General features: G+C 44.8%; 1 protein-coding gene across 8 annotated transcripts in view; it reads left to right on the forward strand.

Moving 5' to 3' along the window:
• Positions 1 to 21,059, forward strand: part of SMOC1 (SPARC related modular calcium binding 1) — a 798,046-nt gene that overhangs the window by 558,868 nt on the left and 218,119 nt on the right. For all 8 annotated transcript variants that reach the window (XM_085627140.1, XM_085627133.1, XM_085627137.1 and 5 more), the window contains one exon: positions 16,916 to 17,021. In XM_085627140.1, coding sequence (XP_085483266.1) covers positions 16,916 to 17,021 — 106 coding nt within the window. The remainder of the gene's footprint in view (positions 1 to 16,915; positions 17,022 to 21,059) is intronic.

A 21,059-nucleotide genomic window follows, 5' to 3' on the forward strand; every position in this document is an offset into this window, starting at 1 on the left:
AAATGAATTTGTGTGCTTGTCGCAACCAGGATATGCAAATCTTAACAGTAAATGTCCTACCTTTTACTTACACAGCACCCTGCCCTAAGGGCTACCTAGAGCCTAACTTAGGGTGACTTATGTGTAATAAAAGAAGAGTTTAAGGCTTGACAAGCAGTTTTAAATGCCAAGTCGAAAAAAGCAGTGACCTGCACACAAAGACCCTGCAATGGCAGGCCTGAGACAGGTTTGAAAGGCTGCTTGTGTGGGTGGTACAATCAGTGCTGGAGGCCCACTAGTAGCATCTAGGTTACAGGCCCTGGGTATATGGCATACCACTTTACAGGGGACTTATAAGTAAACTAAATATGCCAACTGTGTATACATTTATGTTTAGGGGAGAAGCACCTGCAGAAATAAAGCCTTTTTAATATCCGAAGCTCCTATTTAAACTATATTTTGTGAAAAAGAGGCTTTGCGCCATATTTTTAAAAGAATGCTCTAAAGGGGCTATGCACTGAATGGTGTCACCTCAACCCAAGAAGGCATCATCAAACAGAGGAACATTCTAGAATGGTCTTTGCTGGTGACCATTAGCAAAACAGGTTTCCTTTTCCCAAGATGGCCCCTTTAAGCTTGAGGAGAATGCTCTTGAGCTGAGATTAACTGCCCAATTATTGTGCCCAATAGTCTCAACAACACAGACAAACATTAATTTAAATGTTGGCCATCAACTGTGTCATGACTTAAGAAAAGTAGAGTATTCATCCTGACAAATTCGGAGTCCTTAACAGTCAACATTTCAAGTCTGTTTTAAAAACAAAAGTTGAGCCTTGTTTGTTTCCAATTACTTCTTCCAAGCAGTAGTCTTTATTGCCATCTTATGAATTAAATGCACATCAAGTTAAAAAAACATGGCATTACATTAAAGAGGCACAGACATAGCATATTGACCTTAATAATCTAGCTCACGTAAAACATGACATCACAGTAAAGGAACACTGATATGATATTATGCATACCATGATAAAAGAAATGTCATAATTTAAATGTTACTAATTCATTTTCATTCATACAGCCATATTGACACACAAACACAAAAAGTGAAATATGCACCTTGACACTGGGGTCAGTTAAACAGAGTACCAATGTAAATATTTCTGCTCTTATAATTTTTAAACACAAGCATCAAAAATATCTAAGCACACTGTAGGGACTGCTCCTAGTAGCGATATGGTCCTCACACAGACGGTGTCTGCCTGGTTTGTCAGCGTTTACCAATGAGGTGAAGACCAGTTTGACCCTTTTAGTGGGCGGGCACACAGACATAGACACAGACGTACACAGACAGACACATACACCCGCTCCCCCAAATAGAAAATACTACACAGGAGAAAGAGAATTGGAGGAACACACACAAATCCCAATAAAGTAAGAGATGAGCATCTAAATGCAAAGTGATCCTCTTATAGAAGGTGCCAGGTAAGTATTGAAAATGCTATAGGCTACCTGCCCTCCCCTTCCAGCAGGAAAGAAACAGACAGACTTTATTACTATCTATGATTCTATCCAAGACTGCTCCAATAGACCTGCCACTGTTCCCACCTCCTAGTTTACTATTGTTTGCCGTTGTTCATTGAGACATGATGATGTTCCACTGTAATGTCTCCTGAGGAAAATAATTTAACATGTTATCCATTCCTTTTCCTCTCCTATATATCCCATTTTAGATATGGCATGCTTGTTGAACAACCAAATTTCCTCATAGATATCACACCAGAAATGTTTCACTTTGCCATACTGACAAATGCAGATGATCAATCTGCTAACTGCTCTTTTCCAACAATAATTGCTTTTTATGTACCTCAATTCAATGTAACCTAAGGGTGTTGGATATGTGGATATTCACTGAATCGCCAAAGCAGCTGATTCAAAATACCTTTTTAGGTCTTGGCTAGACAGTGCATGGGCTGTCACGAAGAAATATGTTGTGTTTAATCTGTGGGCTCCAGCCCACCCACAGGCTTCCCATTTGCTCTCCCTATCACCTGTCTCACATTCGTTATCACCCTTTGTTCCCTGCATGCATGGTCATGCCTCTTCTTGTGTTTAGCCTTCCACCCAGAGAATGAGACAAGTACTTGTAAACATCCATTGCTCCCGTTTTTATGACCATTTTAGGAACAACTTTTTTTCTTTCTTTTTCAGCCCTCTCCTCAGTGCTTGTGCTTTTACAAGTTCTGTCTCCTCCCACCCACCCTAATGCCCCGTCCACAGATCACCCCCTCCCCATCACTGATTTTCCAATCCTTGCTGCATTTAGTTTCCCCCACCTCCTCCATTCCGTCTCTCATTGCTTCCTCGCATCTCCTCATGCTTGCCCCGCCCACAAATCACCCTCTCCCATGACCCAGTCACTGTTTTAAACCCCCATTGTAGTCTGTTTTGTTCTAGTGAGTGGTGGTGTTCTGCCTTTTAATGTCCTGTTAGTGTACAGCTGACGTGCTGCTTAGAGCATGTGCGCACGGCTGCTGCTACTTGGCACACTTGTGGTCTACTTTTATTTTCTGCGTGTGGATACTAGGTAGGTGTGTGTGTTTACACCATATGTAGGTCATTCAGCAATGGTGTTTATAGCTGGAAAGTCAGACCTCAAGCGAATCAGGTATGCATTGTCACAGGGCCTGTCAGAGCTTCTAAAGTACCTGTGTCTTCTTCTGTAATTGCATAGAGACCTTTCACCTGTGTGAAATGATTGAACTGTTTGTGTCTCACCTTGTTGCTTCTCATTACATGGGGTGGGACTCTATCTCTTCAAAGTTCTCCCATCAGGACACTTTCTTACTTTTTCCGCATTCACTGGTGAAGTGTTTCCGTGCGCCATTGATGCTTAGCTTGAAATCTCTTCAAAGGAGCCAGGCTGAGTCTTGATGACATCAAGGTCTGCCTGCCCCTCAGTGTCCATGGTAAAATTAGTCTTTTTAATGTGGTTGCTGATGTGATGTATTGCCTCATGTTCATTACTGAAAGCCAGCCTAACACTGTAATTGTTTCAGTTTTTTTGTGCAGTTTTTTATAGCACCAACGCCACTCCAAAAGTTTTGGAGGGCTTTACATTAGCACCAGTTCCAAGGACACATTCATTTTTGTAGGCACAGGGAGATTAAATGATTTGCACAGTTTCAAGGACATTAGGCTGACGCCGAAACTCAACTCAGGTTCCCAGCTCCATAGTCAGCAGCTGTGTCCCTTACGCCACATCCTCTTCCAAGAGGATGCCACATCGTCTCCATAGCCTCTGCCCCCAGTTCCATATTTTGTGATTATGACCAAATTACTTAGTCTCCCTTCGTTAGGCGGCATTTGCTGTTGGTTGCCCATCTACATCCTGCCATCACTGCTTGCCCAGCTGAAGTACAAGGCACAGATACCCTCCTCCGCTGACTCTGCATTTCACAATTATTTTTGTGCAGTGTTATATGGCACAAACACCACCTGAAGGTGTTGGAGCACTTTACATTGGCAACAGTTAACTTTTTTGTGTAGTTTTATATAGAGCCAACATGACCCGAAGGTATTGTAGCTCTTTAAATTAACACCAGTTACTTTTCATGAGGACACGTAAACCTAGGCAAATCACTTAATCTCCAGGTGGCAACCCACATTTGCTGTTGGTTCCCAGTCAACCTCCCGCCCTTCAATGCTTGTGCACGCTGAACTCCCGTTGCACAGATCCCCTCTTTCCTCAGATTCCCTCCTCTCCTGACTCTGCTTTTCACATTTGTTTTTTTAAGCAGTAAGCACCAGTTACGTTTTTTTGTGCGGTGTTATAAAGCACCAACACCACCCGAAGGTAGTAGAGTGTTTTACATTAGCACCAGTTACTTTTTTGTTGTTCACTTTTATATATAGCACCAATACCACCGAAGGTATTGGGGTGCTTTACAGTAGTACCAGTTACTTTACACAAGGACACATTCATTTTTGTTGGCACGGTGAGATTAGGTGATTTGCCCTAAATCCAGGATGTTAAGCCGACGCCGAAACTCCAACTCAGTTTACCAGCTTCATAGTCAGTAGCTCTGGCTCTTACGCCACATTCTCTGCCAAAAGATGCCAAATCATCTCCCTAGCCTCAGCCTCAGTTCCACATTTTGGGATTACAGATGAATCACTCAAACTCCCTGTTTCTACACACAACAAGCATTGGCAAAGCCAGTAGACTTCGCCTGTGTGAAATCTATTGTTTTTAGGTCTCGGATGGACAGCACATGTGCTGTCTCAAAGAGACGTGTCGTGTTGTAGCTGTGGACTTACAGGCTGCCCTGCTCCTATCTGGAATGGCATGGGGAGCAAAAAAACGATGTATTTAGGCCCAGATCTCTGGGGTGAATGTATGACATTGTTCTGCATTCTGTCCATCAATTGTTCTTTTTTGCATTTGTCACCCCAAGTGAGAAGGGTATGCCCAGGCGTGGGTCCCGTGCTCTCATTGCCCCTGGAGTCAAGCTATCCTGGCTGATGAGGGATGCTAGTTTCCAGTCCCAAGAGGACCTAGCCTAGCAGTTCGGGCTGGACTGTTCCCATGGTGTTGGAGCGCTCACTCTATCTTGCCATAGTGCGAACACGAGCCAATGGTATTGGAGCGCTTTAAGTGCTCACCAGTTACATTCCACAATGAAACATTCATTTTTGTCGCTGATCCTGCTTCAATTAAGGTAATTTTTTTACCCCTTCCTTGTTGCTTCTTACCGCCCTCTTGCCCATCTCCTCCTGCTTTCCTGCTTAACCTGTTCCCCCACTACCTCCTTCGTCGCTGCTGCTTTTTATTTTTTTTGTACAATCTGATTGGATTGGAGAGCTTTTTCTGTCCTCTGTCTTGCCATAGTCTCCCTTGTACAAATACACACATACCACTAAAATGCATGCGCGTGTACATAAACCAATGTATTTCTTATAAAGTTGTTGAAACATGAACAGCACTTGTTTATTTTTTTTGCACAATCCGATGGTATTGGAGCGCTCACTTAGTCCTCCGTCTTGCCATAGCGCGAACATGAGCCGATGGTATTGGAGCGCTTTAAGTGCTCACCTGTTACACTCCACAACAACATATTCATTTTTGTCGCTGATCCTGTTTCAATTAAGTTATTTTTCCCCCTTTCATTGTTGCTTCCTCCCACCCTCTCTCATCGTTGCTTGACCATCTCCCCATGCCCTACTGCTTCCCTGCTTGATCCATTCTTCCCCCACCCCCCACCTCCCTGCTGTTTTTTTTTGGGGGGGTGGACAATCCGATGGTATTGGAGCACTTGCTCCATCGTGCCACAATGCTAACACCAGCCTATGGTATTGGAGTGCTTTAAGGGCTTACCAGTTACATTACACAATGACACATTCACTATCATACGCAGGGGGGAAGCATAAGTGATTTGCCCAGAATCACAACTGTTCAGCTGATACCGAGATTCAAACCTGGTTCCCCAGTTCCCCTGTCAGCAGCTCTGGTTGTTACGCCATATCCTAACTTCAGTTCAACGCTCCTCACTATCACTTCCACATTTGTTCAGGAAGACCCCTTCACCACACCGAATAAGCATTGTCAAAGCCAATAGATCTCAGCAAAGCCCGAGCTATTGGCCTTGTCAATGTGAATGTCTTTTAACCATGTTGTCTAGCAGCACATCTGATGTTCCGCATGACTGAAAGTCACAGAAAAAGTGCTATGATGCAGCCAGTGCAGGGCATGTCACAGCGCTTTCTTGTGTTAGGAGTAGCAGTATAATAAACTCAACATGGGGGTGAAGAGACTCTGCGTCGGCTCATCATCCTGCGATTCTGGACTTTCAGTGACTTTTAGACATTCACATTGACAAGGCCAATAGCTCTGGCATTGCCAAAACCTATTTGGTTTTGCCAATGCTTGTTTCATATAGCAGTCTATCTTACTCCTGTAAATGGATAATTTGTTACAGCCATTCGCCTGGTTAATGTAGGCAACCATTGTGTAGCTTGTGCATTGTTAGGAGGTGAGTAAGTGTGAAGTGGAGGGAGTTCAACGGATTATAACTGGTGTTGGAGAAGTTGTAAGGGAGATGAAATGCAAATTATATGTACACACAAAACACCATTTATTAGGAGCATATAAAAAGTTTGCAAATGTTTCAAAACACCTACTGTAATTTACATCTAGCTGGACGTAATACAAGTCTGGTGAAAAGTAATGTGAACATTCTTATCAAAGAAAAGAAGAATGAAGCAGAAAAAAACATTAGCATTTCTATGTTCTTAATCCTCCAGCTGCAACATCGATGCAATGGGCAGTCCAGAGATAAATGTAAGCCTCTTTATTACAAGAACAGTCAATAGATTTAGAGCGCTACAGGTGAAACAGAATTTTCTTTCTACAAGAACCTCCATACACTGAAAAAACGGCAGCTTTCGGGCCTGCAGTAGTAATTAGGCACCGCCATTATTTGATGCTTTTGCCTAAATCTGCTGCCTTAGGTCACCTTGCGAAAGAGACGGCCATGCCTTTCTATGGCAGCATCAATTCTTTTGAATTAGCGAGCACATTTCTTTGCTGTTCAGGTGCATCTCACTTTCATGAAGTGTGATTTGTGTTTAATGTGATAGACAACCCCTGATTCATGCGTAGCCAACATTCAGGAATGTGAAAGAACACAAACACTTCTGACATTTTCTAAAAAGTTATGCACTTAAATTTTAAAAAAATGAGGAGTACTGTTTAGGGAATTAAAACAAATCTGTCATGTATACACTGTCTTATTATGCCTATAATATTGTAAGAGAGACGGATGAAAAAAATGAAAAAGGTTGAAATCAAAATGTACAACTTGCAGAGGGTTAGGGGAAGTATGGCTTAATGGCTGGCAAAGAATGACGTTGTAGGAAAGTGCCCCTTTTAGCATGGTTACTCCCCACTTTTTGCCTGACATTTTATGCACTTTGACTTGATGTGCCCTGGGTCCCTACAAATCAGGTTCCCAGAGCCTGTGTTCTTTACCAAAACGGTACCTTTGTACCCAAGATTGGCACATCTCTGGCCACAGGTAAGCCCCTTGTAAAAGGTACCATGGGTACCAAGGGCACTGTGACCAGGGAAGGCATCTAAGGGCTGCAGCACATATTGTGCCACCCTTAGAGACCCTGCACCTTAACACCCACACACTGCCATTGCAGGCTGCATGTTTTGGTGCAGAGAAAAGTGAAGAGTCGACATGACACACATCCCAGTCTACCATGCCCACAACCCACTGCCTATGGCCTAGGTAAGTCACCCCTTTAGTAGTGTTCACTAGACCACAGGTGAGGGACAGTTGCATGAGCATAGTACGCCTACAGTGTCTAAGTCAATTCTTAGACATTGTAAGTGCAGTAAAGCCATAGAGAGTATATGGTCTGGGAGGTGGTCATTACGGACTCTACAGCTCCATGATGGATATACTGAAACCTGGGAAGCTTGGTAGCAAACCTCTCAGCACATTAAACTCACACTGATGCCAGTGTGGGATTTAATGTAAACAGCACTCAGAAGGCATTCTAGAGAGGCCCCTGAAAAATGACCAGCCCATGTGTGGTTACTGAATGCTATCTGCCATTTGCCACCACCAAACAGGTTTCTGGGCCCCTGGGTAGATTCCACCGCTCTTTGTGTCCAGAAACAAAGCCCATCCTGAGCAGAGGTGTCATGACTCCACCCCCAGGATGGGCTGGGTACTCGAAGGGGAAGCTTCAAAGGCCTGCTGCCTTTGTTAGCTGACCCTGCCTTGTGCTGCCCCCAGCAACTGACTCCCACCAGTTCTGACCCCCACTTTCGGAGGAAGAATCAGTGGGAAAGCCTTGTTAGGAAGAGAGGTGTGCCTACCTTTGCCAATCCCACCCTTCAGGTGGAGGACGTGAGGTGAAGCACACATTTCTGTCCCCTCCATCGTGAAGATGAGGGGACACAACCAGTCAGAGAGAGGCTGATGCCCCCTCTCAGTGGAAGGTGGCATAATAGGGGGTGCACTCACCCCCAAGGAAGGGACCTATTGGTCCTGACCTGTACACCCCTGCAACACCCCTAAATATAGTATTATGGGTCGACCCCGAACCTTGCCTCCTGAGATTCGAGAAGAAAAAAGAAGAAGGACCAGAGAGCCATGCAGAACGAGGAAGAAGAGGACGCCAACTGCTTGGTGTCCAGCAGCCATCCAGAACCCAGAGGACCTGCCCTGCCTTTACCAAAACGTTTCTGTCTCCAGTGAGCACCAGATTTTCTAAACCAATGACTCCAACACAGACCCCGGATCCAGCCGGCTCCTCAGTTCTGCACCCGATGCCCAGGCCCAGGTTTTAATGACCCAACACCACGAGGAGATCTCCCCAGCGTTCCTGACCTAGAATCCGGTGATCCCCGACCTGCCTTGATCTTCCATCCGACATCTGCTGCCTCAACCTGAGGGGTCCCCCCGACCGCGACCGTAGATGGTAAGAAAACCCGACGCCTAAAGACACCCCCACACCCGACACCCCAAGGCCTTGGGTGGCCCAACCAACAGTGTCCAGGCATCCCTCAACAATTCAACTTACGTCTCTTGCTGGTGGTCACCCTCAGGAAACCTCCTTGATCGAACGTACAGCATTTCTTCCAAACCGGAGATCTCCATTGAAAACAACAGGGCTCCTGACGTCTCCTTGTCACCCAGCATCCAGCCGCCTTGTGCCGCTGGTGGTGCAGCTCCTGTGTAGTGAAGATCTTAACCCCAGGTGTTTTGTGCCCCAAACTCAGTGGTCTGCTCGTGAGCAGCCCCTGGCCAAAGGCCCCCTAGCCCCATTGGCTATCATTGGGCCTCTGCACTCGGCCACCCTAGTGCAGCTGGTGGTGCAAATTGAGTGCCTCCTTGAATCTTGGTTCTAACTCCAAACACCAAGCCTTGTAAGTCATTTACTACCTGCAAACCGATAACATTATTTTTCTCCATAGGAACCCATGTTGTGGTATATCCTCTGAAAATGTTTTAAGTGTCAACCTGCTTTTTGTATGGAATAAAAGTAGTTGTGCTTTGAAAAGTAAATTGTCTTACTTGATTTTGTATTGTAGGACCCACAGTGTCATATCTAGACATATCACCCTGAGTAGTCGATGTAACTGAAAAGTAACCCAAAAGTAATCCATAGTAGAAGAGAGCCGATGGGGGGTGGAGTAAAGTGGCGTAATGTGGAGTGGCATGGGGTGGAGTGCCGTAGAGTGGAGCGGAGTGGCATATAGTAGAGTGGAGTGAAACGTAGTGGCATAGGTAGAGTGGCATAGAGCAGAGTGGCGCGGAATAGAATGGCATAGAACAGATTGGTGTAGAGTGGCACAGACTGAAGTGGCGCATAGTAGAGTGGCATAGAGAGAAGTGGAGTGGTGTGGAGTAGAATGGCATATCATAGAGTGAAGTGGCATAAAATGGAGTTTCACAAAGTGGCGTAGAGTGACATAGATTAGTTTGGTATAGAGTGGAGTGGCATGAAGAGATGCAGAGTAGAGTGACAGGGTGGGGTGGCATAGAGTGGAGTAGAGTGATGTGGAGTACAATGGCATAAACTTGAGTGGATTGGAGAGACAGAGTGAAATGGTGTAGAGTGGCATAGACTGAGGTGGCATCGAGTGACGTAGAGTGGAGAAAGTGGAGTGCTTTGGCGTAGAGTAGCATTGTGTGGAGTGGCATAGAGTAGAGTGGAGTAGAGTGGGGTGGAGTGGAGCAGAGTGGCATGGATTAGAGGGAAATGACAGAGTGGAGTGACAGGGTAGAGTGGCGTGGAGTGGCGTACATAAGTGTGTAGCATTGTGTGGAGTGGCATAGAGAAGAGTGGCATGCTGTGACGTTGAGTGGCATGGAGTATCATGGAGTAGAGTGGCAAGGAGCAGAGTGGCGTGGAGTGGTACAGAGTAGAGTGGCATGTAGTAGAGTGGTGTGGAGTGGTGTATAGAAGAGTGGCATAGAGCAGAGTGGAGTAGTAAAGAGTATAGTGGTGTCGAATGAGAGTGACACAAAAACAACTAATGGTGTGCTGTGGGCGCACTGTAAGCCAATTAAATTGTAATCAATACGTCTCACAGCACAGAGCATGCGCTGTATCGGCAAGACCTAAAAAGGAATAACATCACAGCAGCACCACTTGCTTGGAGAAGCTAGAAAATTTGTTTTGCCTTGAAAGAGACTGTTAAAGAAGGTTAAAATCGCTAAATCAACATTTTTTAAAGGCTAGGGAGGAAGTGAAATAATGCACAACATACATAATTTCACCAGTCTTGATTCACTAGGTTAGATTAGTCCAGTTAGACAAATTTCACTCTATTTTTTTTTTTTTTTTTAAACAAACTTTATTAGGTCACAGAACAAAATGCAGTCAATCCCCGTCCCCCATAGTCCTCCCCCCAGCCAAATCAGGACATCTTGCAATAATCACCCCAGCACATAAGCTACATCTGTACAGCATTCACCCCAATAATGTCCGTGCTACTAGGTAGTGCATCCACAGGAGTAATCCACCATGAGTGTGCGAGACAGCCAAAATACCCCCCACCCCATCTCCCAACATCCCCCCCAACGAGCCCCTCCTCCCTACCCACCCACCCAAGCATGTCGCCCGTACCTATCAGAAGTACATGTACATCAAAACCTCAGTCACCACCCGTCGTGTCCGCCTCCCGGCAATCCCAACAGACAGTACCGCAAGAGCAGAGGGGGGAAGCCCTGTATAGTGCACTCAAGGAACCGGGGTCCCGTCATCCCCCACCAGATCACCCCCATAACCGAACATTTGAACAAGTCCAGGAGAGCCATCCATGCCCGGGCCCATTCGTGCGATCTTTCATTGTCACCGCGTCGAGCCAAGCACAATCTATAAGTCCCCTCACTTCTCGCCCATTTCTCCATTTCCCTAGCCCACCGTAAGAAATTAGGGCCCTGCCGCGCCTTCCAATGAGAAGTAATCTCCCGCTTGGCCAGGACCAGCCCTAGATCAATAAACCTACTGGTGATCTTAGTCTTTGCTGTATGCGGAAAGCCATGTAGCAAGCAGACCCCCGGGCCTACCTCCAAGTCCCTCTCTGTCACCGTCTTGAGTAGCGTCGCCACTTCCTCCCAAAACCCTGTCACCTGCGGACAGTCCCAGAGCATGTGTAGAAAAGTCGCTCCACTATAACCACATCGGGGGCAAGCATCTGGCCCACCAAAGTACTCAGCTATCTTGTGAGGGGTAAGGTATGCCCTATGAAAGATATAAAACTGTATAAGCTGGAAGCGTGCATTTCGTGTACACTTCCAAGGACGATCCATGATTTCCTCCCAGTTTTTGTCCGTAAGAGGCGCTCCCAGATCCGCCTCCCACTTGACGCGCAGGGCAGCCAGGGGTCGCCGCATATCACCAGTAATCCGCCTATAAAGGCAAGTCACCGCCTTATAGACACCCGCTCCCATCACTACATACTGACAGGCAAGAGATGTGTCCGGCTCCATCATCCCCTTCCGCCAGTGCTTTCTGACGGCCGCAGTCAAGGCTGCATGGAATAGGAAGTCCCCCCGCGGGAGATCATGCCGCTCCCTAAAGTCGTCAAAAGGTAGCAGGTTACCATCCTCATACAAGTCTCCCAATGTCATAACTCCCGCCTCCTCCCAGGCCAATAACCGGTTCCAGTCTCCCCCGTGGGGTAGCGCCTCACACATTCGCAACGGGATCTCGGGTGCATAGGGAATAATCACACGCGCCCTCCTGGCCAACCGCGCCCAGCATTGTCGAACCACCCTCAAGTCCGGAGGAAGTGAGGCATTCCTCATCGGCACCCGGAGCAGCACGCACGATAATTGGGACCAGCTCGGATCCGCCCCTCCCTGTTCTTCCGGACGCCTGATGTGCCCCGCCACCCACTTCATGAACCACTGGAGCTGCGCAGCATGGTAATAGGACTCCAGGTCCGGCAACGCAAGGCCTCCCTCACTCCTAGGATGCTGTAGAGTAAGCAGCGCTACCCTCAGTCTCCCCGCACCCCAGATGAACCCCGTAATCAACGAGGTCAGCTGAGCAAATAGCTTTCCCGGAATCCAGATTGGAAGAGTCCCAAAGTAATAAAGAAATCTGGGCAAAATCACCATTTTCACTAAGGCGACCCTGCCGGCCACCGACAATGGGAGAGTGCCCCAAAACTCAAAGCAGGTTTTCGCCCCTCTTATCGCTCGCCCCACGTTACCCTCTAACAAATCAGCGGGATCATGATAGATCCTGGTTCCCAAGTAAGGCAAACACCGGGATTCCCACGGGACATCCCCCTGGCGTAGCAACCCCTCCGGGCCCGTGGGAAATAGGCAAGACTTGGTCCAATTCACCCGGAGTCCCGCCACCCTCCCCAGCGTCTCCAGCAAACCCCGCGCCCCCTGTAAGGCCTCCCCAGCATTCGGCAAGAAGAGCAGTAGGTCATCCGCATATAATGCTATGTGCTGCTCTCGTCCCTCGACCAGTAGCCCTGGAAAATACCGCCCCAGCCTAGCATGAGCACAAATTTCACTCTATCAGCAAAACATTCAGCCACTACCTGCAATATTACACTGCCACCTCCATAAGGATATCACCATTCTATATTAACCAGAGAGCAAATAGCTGTGTCTACACTGATACATATTAGATGGTAAACTTGCATTTCACTTGATGGTACAAAAGAAAATGTGGTGTATCTTTGTGTCATACTGAAGTGTGTATATTGAGCTGCGCGGAAATTCTTTGAAAAGGCCGACTCTTCTTTTGGGATTCCCAGAGAAAATAAGTGTTGGATCTTACATAGTTAGTTAATGAGACTCTTTCAAAGAGACAAATATGGTTATGCTCAAAATAGTTACTTTTCCTTAGCACAATTAATCTTGGAGACAACTCAAAGAGGAGGCCATGACTGATTCTCGACACTAAAGTGTTAAGAGTTTTTTTTATTTTCCCTTTTCTTTGCCAACAGGTCGCGCCACTCTTTGTTCAAGACTTTCTCATCAGTGTTTTTCCAACAGGAAATAGGACCTGAAATAGAATATAATTTCTCTGGGGTTTTACTCTCTTCTTTCTTTTCTAAAGGCAGACAAGGTCCAACAGAGGATAGCTCACATTGGCTACTTCTAGTGTTGCACTGATTAAATTTAGGAATTTCATTTCATAAGCCAAATTATTAACCACTTCATTTAAAATTCTTTGGAATTCAGTTATCACACCAGATTAAGAGCACGTTTAATGCTCTAAATTTAGAACATTCAAGTCAAGATTGCATGTTTCTTAAAATATTTAAGGCCCTGTTAAAACAATATCAGTTGTGGAAATCATTGAAGCAATGTGTAAAGTAGCGCAGAAATAGTGAAATCGCTCCAGAACTAATAACCATATTATATGATATCTACCCAACAATAAATAGATTACAAATGGTCCAGCCAACGCGTTTCATTCCCTCAAGCGGAACTTCATCAGGGCTTAGGTTTCTAAGTTTCCTGTCTCCGTATAGTTTCAAATCATTCATAGGATGCAGTGTATTGCACTTGCACCTACAATCCCAGAATCAGGTTCTCAAAGCATCTGTGGCTCTTAGGTTTTTCTCGTCTGTCACAGGGAATGAAACGCGTTGGCTGGACCTTTTTTAACAGATGAATTCTTTAACAGTTGAAATAAAGAAGTTATTTATTTATTACCACCTGCCTCTTGGACTTTCTGAACTGTGCACCCCCACCTATTCTTAATCTTTGTTGATCTGGAACACAGTGACGCTGCTCAACGGCTGGCGCTTGGGGTTGATTGCACGAATATTACTATTATTGGAACTGGTGTGAGGAGCGGCAAGAGAGGTCCGCCGTTGTTGCAAATAGAATATTATTGGTCAGTATATATTTACCTAAAAAATTAGCTCAACATACTGATAGAGCTCAAGAGAATTTTGATGACCTTGCTTCTCATTGGTAAATATCCTATTTGTGTTCTGTTGGTCACTGACCATTTTAAGGCTGACATCCTTAGAGAAGTGAAGAGTTGATTATCCACAAATGAGCAAGACAAATTACAGACCCAGCCACAAAAAGACATGAAGAGAGAAAAGACAATTTATAATTTTTTGAGGAGAGGATTTCAAGCCCTCGTGAGAAAATGTGTTCATGATCATGGAGAACAGTACACCCAGGTATCACATGGGTATAGTACTGTACTCCACTACACAGTCATTTATTTCTCCAACTATAGACTTTACATTTCTTTTAGGACTGAAAGTGTGGTGGATTTCTATATATATAGGATATATATACTCTGAAAAGGATAGGTAAGTTGGTCAACAGAAGATTGTGATGGAATGCTAACCTACGCACCAGATTTATTTGATGTAATAGAAAATTCAAGATTGAAGAAAATGTTGAGCCTTGATCTGGTATACACTATTTTGTTTCATTTCATTATTTCATTCGATTTGTTGGAATGGTATACTTGCTAAAGCTCTCTTATTAATGAGCTAAGTACACCTATAAGATCATCAATAATTTGATACAACATAGTACAGCTACTTATTAAACTATTTACGTTCTCCTGATCCAAATGGAGTATCAATCAATTTGCTCATAAAGGAACCTTCCTCCTTTGCATCAGTTTTAACGAATTTATTTTATAACATACTAAACTGTAGAGTAATTCCTCTAGCAGGAAAAGGATCTGTTATGCAGTCTATTTATAAAATTGGAATCTTTAATCAGGTCAAACAAGTATCATCTGAATGCATTTCTGAAAGCAAGTTATTCCCTAGACTCGTATTAGAAAAATTAGAAGAGTCGGTCCAGGAGAAGCAGCAAATATATCCCATCCAGGTTGCCTTTAACCATACGTGTTCAACTATTAATAAAACCATAACTCTTTTGGTAATATTTCTAAAATCCAGAGAGTCAACATCCAAACTATTTGTCTGCTTAATAGACTACATTTTCACCTTTGACAAAATAAATCAGGGAGGGCATGGTGAATACTCCAAAGTGGGTTACTGATCCATGTATATTGTAATTGATAATACAATTATTTGAACATACCTGGATCAGGAGTGCATTAGTCAATGTATCCTGCCCCTTCCCTTATCCCGTAAGATTGGGTATAACAACCAACCACAGGCCTAATGTACATGGATGATTTGGTTTTGCTCGCTGCTACTGATCGGACTCCAGCAATAGCATAAGCCTTATATTTACCACAAAGAAAATTCCTTACCTATAAACTAAGCTAAACAAAGATCATGGGCCCGATTCACAAAGGTAAAATGAGACGAAAGTCTAACTATATGACTTTCGCAAAGGGCATTTACTACTCGTAAATGCCCTTTGTTAATACCAAAAGTGGTCAAGTTCAACTTTTGGTATTCAACAAAAGGCATTTACGACTAGTAAATGCCCTTTGTGAATCCTGAAAGTCGTAAAGTTAGACTTTCATCTCATTTTACCTTTATGAATCTGGCCCCATGCCTTTAAATAATGCTGTTCAAATTTCTAATAATAGGACGAAACTACAAGTAGTAAAATATTATTCTTATTTGCGTCTCTGCATTAAGCCTTCACTATCTCTTGCAAGAAATGTTTTTCATCCTCCAGCAACGTTGAATGGTAGCTGTAGAAGGCCTCAGAAGATTCAAGAGCTGCTATGGCACATTCTAATTGCTTCTGTTCTGCGGCATGTGGGACACCCACTCCAGGAAGGCGAGTAGATGCACAATGAAGGACTATTAATTTGTACCACACAGAATTCTTTTCACCAAAATACAGACACATTTTATCAGGGCAAAAAGATCTCAGTGGCCAATGCACTGAGTTAGGTTGTTTTTTTTTAAATTGGGAAACAGAATCTTCTTTTGATGAGAATATATATTCTTCATCAAAGCAGAGGACTTCACGTTTGCCAAACCACAGCAACCGCTTTTTACGAGGGCACCTACTTCCTGATAATAAAGGCGCACGACAATTGTCTCCAGAAAATAGAGCTTCCTTTCAAATAAATATACACCACCGTAACAGAGCAGGGTAGCAGTAAGCACATAGGGGCAGATTTATGTTGCACTTGCACCACTTTTGTGCCGCCGTTGCGTCACTTTTGTGACGCAGCAGCGGCGCAAATCCTGCGCCATGGTGCGGGGTATTTACAACGTGACGCATCTGGGAGATGCGTCACGTTGTAAAGCCCTGCGCCACATGTAGGCGTTCCAGGGCAGGTGGGGGCGTTCCGGCGCAGGAACGCCTCCTAAAAGTGGCTGAGTGAAATCTACAAGATTTCACTCAGTCACTTTTAGGCCCATGCTGCGTCAAAACCCTGCGCCTGCTTGAAGCAGGCGTAAGGATTGACGCAGCATTGTGCAGATAGGGCCCCCCAGAGCCTTGCTGGAGCTGCGTCGCGCTTGCGACGCAACTCCAGCAATGCGCCACTTTTACGGCACAGATGCGTGACGCATCTGTGCCGTTTTTGCCCCATGGTGCGCCGCATTATAAATGCGGCGCATTCATGACGGCGGAGCTGGGGCGCAAAATGACTGGCGCATCCCTGCTGATATGCAGGGATGCGCCAGTTATTATAAATCTGCCCCTATAGTGCTCAGTCAGCATGTGCCATGCTAGGGAAAAGAAATCTGCATATGATTTTGCCAATTTGCAGATCCTTAATGTACCACATCAAGAATTAGATGACAACTTGCACATTGACCCTGTGGTTGACAAACTAGGGCTGGAGACCAGAAATTAATATTTTGAGAGTTTTAAGTACGTTGAGTTATAATATAGGTATAAATTGGGAATATTTAAACGTTTCCATACGGGAAGCCTCATATTATTTACCGAGTATTCTTATTGTTAACAGAGAGCAATTATGTTCAAACCACATTGTCTCTTTTTGGTTTTAATTTTGCTTCCAGGGTGTTCAGAAGGGAAGAAAATCGAGTTCATCACAAGTTTACTGGATGCACTCACAACGGACATGGTGCATTCAATTACCTCTGCGGTGCCCGCAGGTGGTGAGAGGTAAGTCATTGACTGCATTATGAAGAGACTTAAGCAGATGAACTAAAATGTTGAAACGCAAGCTAGAATTAGTGTTGCAAGGTAATGAATAATTGAACAAAAGTGAAATGGTATCCAGACCATGCCTATTGAGCAGGTGACTAGCACGAGGCTGACTTGTACAGCAGGGATGTCAACAGAAGGGTTAGAGGTGACATTATTCCCAAGCCCCCATAGTCTTTCAAGGCCCCTCACTTGTGCTGCAAAATCCATTTATAGATTTTGAAGCAATGGGAAAAAGTGCTGTGCAGCAAAGTGTTTTTTCCCTTTTCTAAAATGGCATCAATAAAATCTGTGCTTAGTAGAGATCATCCTCCTCACAGCTTTAAGGAACAGGCTGACTTGGAGAACTTTTTTTTCCACAGTTATAACTTTCTAATTGAGAGGTTTTTTTTTCTATTTGACTTGCAATATGTGGTTAAAACAGGTGTGAAACACAAGGGTGAACTGGAAAACTATCCAATTCTGGAAAATAGTCAAAATTCGGAATACTGCTAGGGTTCATTTGTGCACATCGCTCATAGTTTTCCTAAAGAAACTAATTGTTGAAATGAAAAAGTAACGAAAATAAGTAGGAAAAAATAAAAGGAGGTGACAATGTCCCATTTATCCCCGGTGGGCGATTTACCACAGTAAATACCTTAGCATACATTAAACTCTTCAGGTCATATACAGGGGTTATCAGTTGTCAATAACATGTGATGCCCAGAGCTAACAACTGAGCTACAACTTATAATAATTTTTCATTGTGTAATGACGATGCATAATTTTTATAGCAAAATCTAATGAGTGAAAAATGGGTGTAAAAGGAAACCTATACATTTTTTAAATGTGCTCAAGTTAATGAGTTTAGGAATACTGATGTTTGTAAAACTCTAAAATTCGGGTTGAATATTATTCAGAGGACATTTTGGGAAATATGCTCTTGCACACTGGCTAATACTTGGAACCAACAATGGTTTCGAATTCAGTTCTAAATAACAAATGTTGTACTATTCTGTTCCCAAATTTCTCCCAGTAAAAACAGTACCCCATGCTAGGGTTATCATCCGCAACAGGCAAGGCCTCAAAACGCGATAAATAAAATATCAAGATTTCGCCTTTCAAACGTACCTGTCTTACAAACGGCTAGCTGCAGAATTGAGACTGGACTCTACTGGCACCCAGAAACAAGCATTTGCAATGCAATAGGTCTCGCATTCACGCATGTTTGAGCTATTGACATTGTAAATGACAATGCCTTTTATTTATGTTTTGGGTTTTAAAACATAAATAAAAGGCATTGTCATTTACAATACCATAGCTTAAACTCTCGCAAATGCAAGACCTATTGCATTTCAATAAAGGGCCTTCTCAACCTCTTGTTAGATTGTAAATATCAGAGGAAGAGACCAGCCAGCGACTTCTTCAAAGGAGTGATAAATAGTGCAGTGAAAAAGATGTGTCGGTGTTGTAAATTACACAGACACAAGTGTGAAGTGAGAGTTACATATGATCCGAGCTATAAACACAAAGCGCTCCAACACTTTTCGCTCTATGATTACTTTGTCGCGGCTCAGGAGGAAGAGCGGGAGTGGGGGCTATTTGCTGCTCTCTCCATGATGAGTGTGCAGTGTGGCATTGCGTAATGTCATTGCTATCTTTGGCCTAATGAATAACACTCCAGCTGTAGTAGGGCCCTGGATTCACCTCTTGGTGCAGGGTGGGCTGTGCTTTATTGCAGGGAAGGAGGGATGGTCTCGGCTGCAGCTCCGGCCTCGTACAGTGCCCCTGCTATTACTAGTGAGCGAGAGGCGATGAGGTGGTGGTATTGGTGGTGGTGGTATTAGTGAAGGTGGTATTGGTGGTGGTGGTATTAATGATGGTATTGGTGGTGGTGGTGGTGGTATTGATGGTGGTGGTATTGAGGGTGGTGGTGTTATTGATGGTGGTGGTGGTGGTAGTAGTATTGGTGGTAGTAGTATTGGTGGTGGTGGTATTGCTGGTGGTGGAGGTGGTGGTGTTGGAGGTGGTGGTATTGATGGTGGTGGTGGTATTGGTGGTGGTGGTGGTATTGGTGGTAGTATTGGTGGTGATATTGGTGGTGGTGGAGGTGGTGGTATTGTTGGTGGTAGTATTGGGTGGTGGAATTTGTGGTGGTGGTGTTGGTGGTATTAATGGTGGTATTGGTGATATTGGTGGTGGTATTGATAGTGGTGGTATTGCTGGTGGTATTGGTGGTGGTATTGATTGTGGTGGTGGTAATATGACACTTTATTACAACAAATCTTTTACATCGCAAAATCCATTACAATTCATGTTATTTCAAAGCATGACGTTACAACGCATAATCCATTACAACGCAATAACTATTCTAACTCTGCCGGGGACGTTACTTTGGGGAATGTGTTGTAATGGATTATGCGATGTAATGACATGCGTTGTAATGGATTTCGCGTTGTAAAACATTCATTGTAATGACACGCGTTGTAACGCGTGCGTTGTAAACGATGTTTCCCTGGTGGTGGTATTGGTGGTGGTGATGGTATTGGTGTTGGTATTGGTGGTGGTGGTATTAGTGGTGGTGGTGGTATTGGTGGTGGTAGTGGTATTGGTGGTGGTATTGGTGGTGGTGGTTTTGGTGGTGGTGGTGGTGGAGGTGGTGGTATTGATGGAAAATTACCGTTCAAACTCAATATTTGCACTCATACATGCATATGGTGTACAAACACAAAGATGCCTTCGTACACAGAAGAAGGTGCAGACTCTGCACAAGTGTCCCCATCTCGAACTAGGTGCACATTTTCCAGTGCACGCTGAGTAAACACCACCTTAGACATTTGGTATGCAGACAATGGCACATATTTAGTTTACAGACCCCAGACAAGTCAGTGTGCAGACCCTGGTACATTCAGTATACCCCCAACGTGCACACTCAGTATACCGACCCTGCCACATATTCAGTACACTAACCCCCTGCTTATGGTGTTTCAAGATCAGGGGCACTAGTTGTACACACTCAGCATACCGAGCTCCCATTTGACACCTAGTGCACTTCTATGCACACTTTTTGTTTGTTGCAGATTTATATAGCGCAAACTCGACCCAAAGGTATTGGAGCTCTTTACATGAGAACCAGTTATGTTACACAAGGACACATTCATTTTCGGTAGGCACTGGGAGATTAAGCTATTTGCCGAGACTCACAGGATGTTGAGCCGACGCTGAGGCTCAAACCGTGTGCCCCAGCTCCAATGTCGGCAGCTCTAGCCATAAGGCTACATCCTCTCCCCATTGAATGGGGAAGCATTCAATGGGAAAGCACAGAATGCAAACTATTCTCCCTATACATGCAAGCCCAATTAGGTATAGAGCTGTCCTGAATGCCCAGTACACAGAACGACGTTTGCAAGTTCAAATCATAACATGCACCATACCCCCTCAACGCGCACATGTATATTGACCTACCCTGTTGATTTGCACACGTTCCTCACGCACAGTCTCAACTCCTACGCATTTGCACAACATATGGTGAGGACCAGGAGGGCCCAGATGAAACCCGACAGTCGGGAGCCCTCGGGGGCCCGAAGGGTGCAGCTCCGCTGGTTACCGGGCGCAGGGTCGGCCTCCAAACCCATCTCCGGGCAGATCAGACCTGTGCCCGAAACTTCTTCCAGAGACCCCTGAGCTCAGGGGCCCTCGCCAACATCCGGCGTATTCTTCTGGTTCCCAGTCAATCACTCTGAGAAAAAAAGCCATCAAAACAAAACCAGGCTAAGCCGTAGCACAAAAATGGGAGAAAATCCCACGATTCACATCCAGCAACGAAATAACGGTTCCTTGTGATAGGCAGCAAAAGAAACAGGAAAAAAACCACGCACGCACAGTTCCCATCCAGCGGTGTCTGCTCTCCCTTCAGAAGGAATTCCGTAAAAGTCTTGGACTGACTGCGTGCTATGAGGGGGGAGGGTGGGGATGTGAGATCCCAGGGAGGGAACGAGCCAGACAGAGCTGGGGGGA

This window comes from Triturus cristatus, chromosome 9 (assembly GCF_964204655.1).
Source record: "Triturus cristatus chromosome 9, aTriCri1.1, whole genome shotgun sequence".
NCBI classification, from domain to species: domain Eukaryota; kingdom Metazoa; phylum Chordata; class Amphibia; order Caudata; family Salamandridae; genus Triturus; species Triturus cristatus.